Source organism: Ptiloglossa arizonensis, chromosome 5 (genome assembly GCF_051014685.1).
Source record: "Ptiloglossa arizonensis isolate GNS036 chromosome 5, iyPtiAriz1_principal, whole genome shotgun sequence".
Classification (NCBI taxonomy): Eukaryota; Metazoa; Arthropoda; class Insecta; order Hymenoptera; family Colletidae; genus Ptiloglossa; species Ptiloglossa arizonensis.
Window position 1 is genome coordinate 21231145 of NC_135052.1, and position 12657 is coordinate 21243801.

Sequence of the window (12657 nt, forward strand, 5' to 3'; positions counted from 1 at the left end):
AATCTACCCTATCAAAATTTTTCATATTTATCTAAATAAATGTACTACAATTTTAATCCCTATTTTCAACTATATCATTGCTTAATAAATCCACCCAATCAAAATCAAATAAAAAAATTGTTCCAATTTCCCAAAATAAATCTACCACAATTTTACTCCCTATTTTCAACTATATCATTGCTTAACAAATCCACCCAATGAAAATCAAATAAAAAAATTGTTCCAATTTCCCAAAATAAATCTACCACAATTTTAATCCTTAATTTCAACAATATATCATTCCTAGATAAATCCAGTCAATCAAAATTTTTCCAATTCCCCAAATAAATCTACCACAATTCTGATCCCACTATTAGTCTACGTACTTCACCAACCACCCCCTACAAAGAGTATTCACAGAGTAGCAACGGTATAAACAACCAACGTTTCCAAATAAACGTTGAGTCGAGATATCGCGGTGAACCCCACCATCCGAAGTAACCCTCTAACCCCTAAGATCGAACGGTCCGTTTCGTGGGAATATTTCCATCGTGGATAAGTCGCCTCCCCGAGGCGTCCCAGTTCCTCGTTCGGAATCGCGAGTATATCTGCCCTTCCGTGGGCAGCGAGCGTTCGCTATCGATCGATCGGGACGCACACGGCGCTCGTTGCCACGAGTCGCTAAATCGCTAGGCGGAACGAGGAAGCGAGTGAGACAGAGAGAGGGTGCAAAAACCCACCCCCCGCGCGGCCGAGCTATAAGTACCGGACACGAAACCAGCGCGGGCTTACAGGTCCCGTTGCGGTCTTCCCTGTTCGTTCTTCGCGTCGTAGCGATCACCAACGGTGATCTATCAATAGATCCTCGGAGATCACCAACTGCCATTTTCGTTCCACGTCAGACGGGGATCGATCGACGTGGTACCGTACAGCACGTGGATATTTCGTGAGGCGTGATGACAAGGTCGTCGTTCGAGCCGGGTGATACCCGTGACCGGATGTCGCTACCAGCGAACGGAGGATCACTCCGATGATCGATGTCACGTGACACACGGACATCACACCCGGGATGAAGAAGAGCAAATCGCTGATGGAGATCGAGGACATCTGCGGATGCTCCAGGCTACCCTCGATCGTTCTCAGGAAGGAGTTGCCTCACCTGAAATCCACTTCTGGTGAGTTCCAGGGGTTTGTTGTCGTTTGTTTGACTTCGATACGCGAGGATGTTCTTCGTTTGCTTTCGTGTGCCACGTTGTGGTTATTTTTATGGTTCTTTGTCGCGATTGTCGGTGTAGGTGTTGTTTGGAGGTTTTTTGGAACGGTTTCCAAGCGTTTGACGCCGTTTGTTTGAGTTTGCTTTCGGGAATTATCGTGTCCATTTATTAGGATTCTCACGGGGTAGGCAAAGTTCGATGAAATCTCTTCCGTGATTTTCGTTTCGCGTGTTCTTTCGTCGTTTGACTCGGTTTCGCTGCGATTGAGTTTACTTTCGTTTGTTGAGTTTACTTGAAGTTTTGAAATTTCTTATCTCGATCGGCGTACAATCGTCGAGGTTTTCAATTTATTTTGTCGGGTTAGTGTTTTGGGGAAAGTTTCGAAAAGGTACATTCTGATTCGTTCCTGAACTCGTGTAACTCCATAGAAACAAGAGAAAGTTTCTTTTTGAAATTTTGAAAAACTTCTATCGATTCTGATCGGTTGAATCTTGTACAAATTAGGTAGAAAAATTGTTTAAAAGAAGCCTATGAAGAATGAATGGAAAATAGAGTAGAGGTACAATATCAATATATGGGTACAATTTCAATATATGGGTACAATTTTCATAAAGCAAAATTTAGGAACATTTTGTGGAAAAAGTGTATTTAAACCGATTAGAAAAAAATTAATTTCTATAGTTATTAATCTTTAATGTATAGATCGATGTTGTAAAGGTTTAAAAATTTTTTCTTGTCCCCCCTCCCCTAGATTTCAAACACCCCTCCAACCTCCAGTGGTCACCCACTACTATGAAAAACTTTATAGATTATTTCCATTGTAGTAGGACGTGACTGTGATCTTGTTAATTTTAACGTAATTTCTGGGGAAGCACCGTAGATGCTGGCTTACGTTCCGGTTTCCACGTCGCGGTTCAAACGCATACATACGACAACAAACGACGTAGAATGCGATTATCACTAGGCCAGACTATCTAAATAAAGAGTTATACGGTCAACGACTCGCTCGTGTCTCGTACATTCGATCGTACGATAGAACAAAATACGTCTTAAATTTTCGAAAATATTTCTCCAATTTTTGTAACGAATATTCAACGAACTTTTGAATTTTCATCGACTCTTCTGTGTCGTGAACAGGTTACGACAAACGATCGATATCAACGCACGTGTTCACCAAAGGAAACCACGAGACGATCGATAAAGCTCGTAACAAAAACTCTACGTCTTGCAACCTTGAATGAAAATTTCAACTAGACATACTTGCATTGCGAGCAAGTCTTTCAAAGAATTATGAACTCGACATTGACAGTTATTCGCGGACCTTTTTCCTCGTGTTCTTGTTTCTCTCTCTCTTGTTTTTCCTCTCGAGTAAAAAAGTACTTTCACCGTTACACGACTTGTTTGGCTTACGTTTGTTCCTCATACTTGACGTTCAATTCTAACCTATATTTTTTACCTCCACGTGTTACCACGAAGTTACTCAATTTTAGTATTTATTTTCGTTTCACTCTCCTAAGGAAGAGTAATTTTTCAGATATTGGTTTCTCTCTGTGTGTGTGTGTAAATGTATCGTTTGTTCAATTCTAACCTATATTTTTTACCTCCATACATTACTACGAAGTTACTCAATTTTAGTATTTATTTTCGTTTCACTCTCCTAAGGAAGAGTAATTTTTCAGATATTGGTTTCTGTGTGTGTGTATGTGTGTGTGTGTGTAGGTGTGTATGTAGATGTATCGTTCGTTTAATTCTAACCTATATTTTTTACCTCCATACATTACTACGAAGTTACTCAATTTTAATATTTATTTTCGTTTCACTCTCCTAAGAAAGAGTAATTTTTCAAATATTGGTCTCTTTCTATGTGTATGTAGATGTATCGTTCGTTCAATTCTAACCTATATTTTTTACCTCCACGTGTTACCACAAAGTTACTCAATTTTAATATTTATTTTTGTTGCACTCCCCTAGGAAAGAGTAATTTTACAGATATTGGTCTCTCTCTCTGTGTGTAGATGTATCGTTCGTTTCTTCAATTATATATTCGAGTCCATAAAATCAATTATATATTCGACTCCATAAAATCAATTGTATATTCGACTCCATAAAATCAATTTTATGTTTCTCATCTAACATCTAGGCACCAGTGGAGTTTTCGTATTAACTTACAATTTACGTACACAATTTTCGACGTCCAGATTTAACAAAATTTCAAACACATAACTCTTCATTAAAATACTTACTGGCTTTTTCCGATCACTTTGCCTACTTTATGTACTCGTGTAATTCTTTCTTGTTTTCGAAACCTTGAATCCACCACCGACAGTCCATTATTCTGTTCTTCCGTCTTCTTCACTTCCTCGTTCTCCAATTCCCCATCGAGCCAGCAGCTGGTTCCCGTCTGAATTTTATGACTTTTCTAATAAGAGGCAGCAGTTTGGAACCTACGAAAAGTCAAAGTCGTTGAAGGAAGAACGCTTTTATAATCGATTTAACGTCCTCGACGCGTGTGTGTTTCTGGTACGGTATAAAATAAACGTCGGTCCTCTTCATCGAAGCGTTGCAATGAACGACCAGCACCTGTTAAACTCTAATAAAAAAAAAAAATACAAAAAAAAATTAACTACCGTTGCTCTTAACAATCTCGACAATTCTACTCGAATTTCGTACATTTATTTACATTGTTATCGTTGTTCGTCTATCGTAAAATTAATAATTTAATCTTACTATTCGTTACAGTTAAAGAAATCATTAATCGGGTAAATTTATATGAAAAATATTGACGTTTCACTCCGAGTTCCATTAGAGTATTTTTAAAACACGTCGTATCTGTCCGTTCCAGATATTCTTCTTCGAGTTTCGTTTTTTATTGCCACTTCTAGATTATCTTTAACTTGTAGCTCGTTTCTACGCGCAAAATAAAAGTATAACGATCTTATAATAAATATTTTCCAACGATACGTTTATTATTCCATATATTCCTCGTCGAGTATCATTTATATTTCCACTTACTGTCCATTTATTCCAACTCTCGATCGAATGTAAAAATAATGCACACGGTTTTACAATATTTCTAATGGTTAATAATTCCATTTGATTCCACCTTCGAGACATATTTACAACATTTCGATCGCTTCGAAATTTCCATCGAACGAATATTGAAATAATTAAAAACTAAAATTATCCCCGCACAATTTATGAGAATATAGTAAACACAAGGACACAATCTATCATAAATCCTGCTCGCTAGAGATATTTTCAAAATACATCCCGTCCACTTATTTCGCGCACTCTGCATCAAGTTTTTCGCTTCTATTTACTCTTACTATCGGACACTTGTTTGTTTAACATCTCGTTTGAATACGAGAAGAATAAAAACGAGTTTACAACATACTTGTAACAATATCACATTTACACCCGACCCGCTCGTCCGATTTTATTTTCGTGATTTTCGAAATGTTTCCATTGTCCACGTGTTCCACGTATCGTTCGCTGAATTCGTTTCCAAATATTTTCACATTACTGTTAGATTTCAATTTCTTTGCGGTAACGATCGAGCTCGAACGAGAGAGAGAGAGAGAGCGAGAGAGAGAAAAAAAGAAAACAATGATAACGTCGAAACACTCGCGTATGACGTCGTCGGGCAGACGTCTGGGCGTCCCGACGCTGAATCTTCGCAATTGTTACCCGTTTCTTTTCTTTTCTCCGATCCGATCTCCATCAGTGGCTACCTTCCCTCCTTTAGGAACAAGCTTGGTTCGATCCCGAACCCTTCGTCGGTTTTCAGCCAGAGGTGCTTACGTTTCCTCCCGTGTGTTCCTCTCTCCCTCCCTCCGGTGCTCTCTTTCCTCTGTCTTGTCTGGAAAAATAAGAATAGCTCTCCTCTCCCTTTGATCTCTCGTTCTCCGACGAAATCTCTTGGTAACGCCAGTTCTGATCGTTCGCCGACGACGACAGCACGCGTTGTGCTCGCAATTGTTCGAGAATCGTGTACACTGCCTCGAGAAATAAATCGGTGGATCTTCGAGGGGTCGAGATACCTCGACACGGAACCGAAAACGGGCTACAGAATTCGAGAGACATCTGAACAGGACAACAGTTGCAGAAGAGATCGAATATGTTCGTGTATCGCAATTCGACGAATTCTTAAAGACGAGTGAATACAATTTCACAAGGTTCACTCGTACGATCGTGAACTCTGCGATACACTGGCTATGGAGACTCCAGAGGGTGATTCGATAGTGGAAGAATAATGTCGAGATAGCTGCAATTCGTTGCTGAAGATGAGAACGATGGAAACTCGGTGAAGTAATATTTGTCTTTAAAGTATCGTTACTGGGGCAACACCTATCGAGAGATCTACAATTCGTTGCAACAATTAGATAGTGATATTATGAAGGAATAGTTTTAAGAACCTTTAAAGAGTAACACCTATCGAGAGATCTGCAATTTGTTGCAACAGTTAGATAGTGACATCACAAAGGAATATTTCTACGTTAGAAGAACTGCTACTAGAGTAACACTTATCGAGAGATCTGCAATTCGTTGCAACAGTTGATAGTGACATCACAAAGAAATATTTCTACGTTAGAAGAACTACTACTAGAGTAACACTTATCGAGAGATCTACAATTCGTTGCAACAGTTAGATAGTGATACTATGAAGGAATATTTTTAAGAACCTTTAAAGTGTAACATCTATCGAGAGATCTACAATTCGTTGCAACAGTTAGACAGTGACATTACAAAGGAATATTTCTGCGTTAGAAGAACCACTACTAGAGTAACACTTATCGAGAGATCTGCAATTGGTTGCAGCAGTTAGATAGTGACCTTACAAAGAAATATTTCTACGTTAGAAGAACCATTACTAAAGTAACACTTATCGAGAGATCTACAATTCGTTGCAACAGTTAGAGAGTGACACTATGAACGAATATTTTTAAGAACCTTTAAAGTGTAACATCTATCGAGAGATGTACAATTCGTTGCAACAGTTAGACAGTGACATTACAAAGGAATATTTCTACGTTAGAGGAACCACTACTAGAGTAACACTTATCGAGAGATCTGCAATTGGTTGCAGCAGTTAGAGAGTGACATTACAAAGGAATATTTCTACGTTACAAGAACCACTACTAAAATAACACTTATCGAGAGATCTGCAATTCATTGCAACAATTCGATAGTAACATTATAAAGATTTCTAACATCGAAGATTCACTATTAAAGTAACATCTACCGAGGGATCTACAATTCGTTCCGAAAGTTAGATAGTGACATTATAAAGAAACATTACTACCTCCACAGAACCACTGCTAGAGTCACACTTATCGAAATATCTACAACTCATTGCAACAGATAGTGACATTATAAAGCAATATTTCTACCTCCACAGAACCACTGTTAGAGTAACACTTATCGAAATATCTAGACCTCGTTGTAGCAATCAGATAAAAACTGACGATAAAAACTCTGCACAGCAATACTTCTACCTCCAAAAGTTCGATATTCATCAAAGTCCTCGTTAACAATGAAACAATAAATACCAAAGACCGTTTATCAACAAACTCATCAATGAGTCGCCAATAATCGAACAGCAAAAGCTGAAGATCGCCCGCTGAAGATTACACACATTATGTCCACCACTTTGAAGGCCCAACTGTCGCGAAACCACGAGTGACAGGCTAGAAAGAAATGAGAACGTTAAACGAGAAGCTGCCGTGACAAAAGGAACGCTTTCGCTGACACCTCGTCGAGACGACACGTTCACCGCTGTGTCGTGCACACACAAACGACACTAATGTCACGATTACCACCGTGCCGCTTCTTTTTAACCTCTTCGAAGACACATGTCGTGCACGTCCCTTAAACAGTCTCAAACATCGTAACATCGAATTAATCACGAGAGTTCGAAAGAAATATTCGCAATTAAATTCCCCCCGAGTGTTGCAACGCAAAATGAACGCAAGATTGTCAGACGTCATTGGGGCAAAATGTGTTTGAATTTTTGAATTATTTCAACCGAAATAATTCGTTTGAAGAAGTTTGACACGATCTAGAAATTCAATTGCCTCTGAAAAATCTTTGCTCTACCTGGACGAAATGACCGTACCTGGTTGAAAATATAAATTACAAGGAAACTGAAAAAGTTGGACAAAGACAATTTCGTGAAAAAATCGAGAACCAGCTTCTCAAAGAAGTACCTAGTCGGCGGGTGAGTGGGGGGGGGGGGGGGGGCGCGAGGCTGGCCTAGCTCGCCTCTGTTGTTCCGTCACCTCCACAGGGTGTCGCTTTCAGTCCCCTGGCTCGAGCTGGGGGCCCACAGGCCCCAGCAGGTGCAGCACAGCGTTTCCATTCACCGCGACGCGCGTCGCGGAGCAGGCTGCGCACGCCACCCGAAAGAAAATCCTCTGTCAACCTGTTTGCTCCGACAACAACAAACACTGACCCAGCTCCCGAACCGAGGCCAATTTCCCGCGTGGCGAGTGATTCGAGACAAGGTGAAACGACCTGACCGTGGAAAGTGTTAACTCTGTTCGAGTCACCGTCTCTGGCCAAGTCACAAGTTCGTGTTCCGCGATGACAGAACGAGGAGACTCGGAGGATACCTAGAGACGATAATGGTGATTTTCGAGCGGTGCCTCTTGAAATTTTTGTACAACAACTGAGAGAAGAATTTGTTACCAGAGAGTCGAGATAGAGGAAAAGTGTCCTTTGCATCGATGCAAGGGAGATGGAGACTTTAATTGAAGAGAACAGGACAGAGTTGATCGACGATTGTGTGAATCTTGAGTGAAAGGTACATCGATCGAGGTAACTGTGAGAAATTGCTCGATAAAGGGACGTTTTCTCGTGACTATTGTGGTTTAATAAGGGATATCAAGATGGTGTTCTTCGGAAGAAAGGAGAAGCTGGAGGATCGTCGGTTGTTGGCCAGCATCGACGCCATGGAGGGAACCAAACTGTATCACATGGAAAATGGTAAAGCAATGGTTCGAGTAATTTTAGCGATCATATATCGAGTCGAAGGTAATAAAGAATCGTGTCGTTTACTCGACTCAGGGTTCTTCCAACGTTTCGAGGAAACTTCCTGTGGTGTCGTTCCGCGAAAGTGGACTGAAATAATTGATGTTAAAAATAGCAAACTTAACTGTGTTGATTATAACTTTTTACTTTGTTTTTTTTTTATTACTTGATAAGTTTTTAGGGATAGAATTGGATGGGCTTTTCACAGTTTGACATGGTTGTACGATTAATTGAAAAGGTTTTATATATTTTTGAACCCCTTGTTGAGAGTATAAATTATAAAAATATTGAGAATTTATATACGTTGCTGTGTAATAAAAAATGGACCGAATATGCGATTATAAAATCGTAAAAACTTATCTGATTCGTTGTTTTAAATTAAATTTTATAATTGATCAGTGTATGGTAATTTTAAATATTTGCTTCCAAAAGATATAGACAAAATATTTACGTGTTCGATAAATTATACAATTACTATATATTCGTTTTGGAGAATCTAACGGACAATTTATTTTCCAAACGGATATAATTAGTCGTAGAAACTAGAATAATATATTTTTCGCTCTGTTGGATACCACTCGATAAAGTGTTTCTTCAAATAATATTTACTTAGATTTTTCGGATCGCGTAACGCAATACTAGATATTTAAAAAGAAATTTTACGTTTTACAATCTTCACTCTAGATTTTTTTCAAACATTCTGTTAAAATTAAACACGCGTTCCACGAATTGAAATAATTATTCCATAAATTCCCGTTCCATTTTTACGTTTCGTATAATTACTGTTGTTCCTATCTTCGATTAATAATTATTTCAATTTGTGAAATAGCGGTTCAACTTGAACAGAATTTCGAAGAAGGAGCGAAAGTGAAGATGGAAGCTTAAAATTTTATTTTTAAATCTTTGTTGTCGCAGACACGCTTTGGAAAGTCTATGAAAACACGACCTGGAGAAATATTTAGTTGTTCCGGAACAAGAATTCGAATTCTTCGGTTCGCGTGCCCTCATAGAAACTCTTCTACGCGCGTTCCACGCGTCTAAATATTATTCCGCGAAGTTTACGTCCTCGTATTTCACTGGTCTCTCGACAAAATCCACAGGTCAGAATTCCCTTGCGCCATTTATTTTATTCTTCGCGCGAACACTGTAAAACAGAATAGAATTCACGGTAGAATGAAATTATTGAGGTCACGTTCACAAACAGCACTTCTGTCACACTTCGCTTGTTTGCAAATTAATTTTCTCCGCAACTCATTTCTTGCAGTAGATGAATATTTTCAAAGAGAAAGAAAAATAAATATAAACAAAATATAACAGTTTTATTTATACGGCCGGGTTAAAAATTAAAATTAAAATGTAAATTCTTTGAGTATATAATACAGTGTATTAAAATATGTATAAAGTTTGATGGTATAATATATGATATATTGGCATAAATTGTTCTGAAAATTAAAATATTTGTAATAACAAAATGGGAGTTGAATTCGATAATTTTGAATGAAATTTATTATTGACCACAAAAAAATATAAAATTTAACGGTTTTGTTTATACGGCCGGCTTAAAAATTAAAATTAAAATGTAAATTCTTTGAGTATATAATACAGTGTATTAAAATATGTATAAAGTTTGATGGTATAATATATGATATATATTGGCATAAATTGTTCTGAAAGTTAAAATATTTATAATAACAAAATGGCAGTTGAATTCAATAATTTTGAATGAAATTTATTATTAACTACAAAAAAATATAAAATTAATAATCGAATTTGATAAATTTAATTAATAAATTACATTCTTTGTAACTCCTTTAACTTAACACAAACATACACTACGATACTTTACATACATTTTTATACACTATTTTACACGTTAAGAAAACTTTTGAAACATATTTGAAATTTCATTTCTAAATCGCTAATACCAATAAAACCACTGAATCTCTTCATATATTACGTTAGAGGAAAGAATGCAGACCTGCTTCGAAGGAGAAAGGAAAATGGAGGACAACGAAAGATCTCTCGCGACGAGTTTAATTTTTAATTACTTTTTCTTTAACGGTTAATAAGAATAATAGAAGGTTAGGTTTCTCCGAGTACAGTTAGATTCAAGTGCTTTTACTTCGACACTAAACCTTGTGCATTGTTGAAACAATTGTTACACCGGAGTTGTTCAGAATATTATAATATTTAAATAAATTTCATCTCCATGATAATTAATTTATTACAAATATGGAACAAGGACTAACACGTTATTTACATACTATCCCGAATGTCTAATTTTCATTTGAATCATAAGGAGCTATAAATTTCTAAAAAATGAAATAAATAATTTATATATGTAACCAAAAATAGATATCCATTCTTTAAAAAAAACAGTATCAAAGATACATGAATATATGTATTGTACAAAACAACACTAAATGCATTTTTCCTTAACTGGTATACTCTTCAATGTTAATAAAAGTCGGTGAAATTCGTATGGATCACTAAGTGAAATCATGTAAATAAACAAAAAAATTCCAAAGCAACAAACATGGATATCTAATAGAAAATAATACTAAATGCACTTTTCTTGACTGGAAGACTCTTCAATATTAATAAAAGTCATTAAAATTCGTGTGAATCGAGTATTTTTCGAAAAGTTAATGCAATAGCAAAATTCAATGACGGTTCAAATTATCAAGGATTAAACGAACGAGAAATAGGTCGAGACGTACCGTAGAGGCGATACACAATCGGTATAGTCATCGATGCATCTATGCACCGCGTTGCATCGATGCCTTCGTAACCCATTTATCATGCATAGGTTTGTCGACGACGTCGCTTATCATCGCATGTTCTAGTGGTTGGTCATTTGTCTGAAGCACTCGAAGCTCGAGAGCTGTCTATCTTTGAATGTTAAACATCGTAAAACTCTCCGACAATCTACAGCGCCACGTTCAAAATTACGTAGGAATTGATACGTTTTCCAAGGATTTCTTTTTTTAGTAAATTGAGGTCGGGCTACGGGAAAGATTGTAATGAGGTCGACGGAGATTGAGAAGTTTAAGTAAAGCTTAACGAACTTAATCTTGTACGGGGCTCTAATTGATTCTAAGACCTGCGAACACCTCTAAACGTCTAACGTTAATAGTGTGATAATTTTCTTGCCCTTGAGCTCCGTATTTGTCTTTGACATAATTATTTTCTGCATACTTTACGTATGTATATACTATATATATATACAGATTTTATGAATGGTATATTTAATTGTCTAATTCAATTTTTAAAAATTGAGAATCTATATCAGACGATACCACATAATTCCAGTACGAGGTCTACTAGATGTAAATTATAAAAATGTAATTGTTATGCGAGAATCGTATATAAATCTTAATGATTGTTCTACGTACGTAAACTTTATATATCCTCTTTTTTATCCTCGAAGAATCGTATTTAATTTAATACTCTAAACAACGTTAATTCCATACAAAAAGTGATTCCAGACAACATTATTTCTATGCAAAAAAAAAATTCTAGATAACATTATTTTCATCCAAGAATGATTCCAGATAACATTACTACAATTTAAAAATGATTTTAGGCAACGTTACTTGCATCAAATAATAATTTCAGATAACGTTCTTTCTATACAAAAAATGATTCCAGACCATATTATTTCCATCCAAAAATAATTCTAAATAACGCTATTTCCATCCAATAATGATTTCAGACAATATTATTTCCATCCAAAAATGATTTCAAACAACATTATTTCTTTACAAAAAAAGGTTCTAGATAACATTATTTCCATCCAAAAATGATTCCAAACAACGTTATTTCTATACAAAAGAAAGTTCTAGATAACATTATTTTCATCCAAAAATGATCCCAGGCAATATTACTTCCATCCAATAATGATTCCACACAACATTATCTCCATCCAAAAATGATTCCAGACAACATTACTTCCATCCAAAAATTATTCCAGACAACGTTATTTCTATCCAAAAAAAAGATTCTAGATAACATTACTTTCATCCAAAAATGATTCCAGACAACATTACTTCCATCCAAAAATTATTCCAGACAACGTTATTTCTATCCAAAAAAAAGATTCTAGATAACATTACTTTCATCCAAAAATGATTCCAGACAACATTACCTCCATCCAACAAATGACTCCAGACAACCTTATCTCCATACAAAAAATGATTCCAAACAACGTTATTTCTATGCAAAAAAAAGTTCTAGATAACATTATTTTCATCCAAAAATGATTTCAGAAAACATTACTACAATTTAAAAATGATTCCAGGCAATGTTACTTGTATCAAATAACAATTCCAGATAACGTTATTTCTAGACAAAAAAAATTCTAAATAACATTATTTTCATCCAAAAATTACTCCAGACAATATTATTTCCATCCAAAAATGATCCCATGCAATAT

At 36.3% G+C, this 12657-nt stretch overlaps 1 protein-coding gene across 1 annotated transcript in view; it reads left to right on the forward strand.

Annotated features, from left to right (window-relative positions):
* Window positions 1–799: 799 nt before the first annotated feature.
* Window positions 800–12657, forward strand: part of Vari (MAGUK p55 subfamily member vari) — a 51130-nt gene continuing 39272 nt past the window's right edge. The window contains exon 1 of the mRNA XM_076310957.1: window positions 800–1154. Coding sequence (XP_076167072.1) covers window positions 1049–1154 — 106 coding nt within the window. The 5' untranslated portion in view covers window positions 800–1048. The remainder of the gene's footprint in view (window positions 1155–12657) is intronic.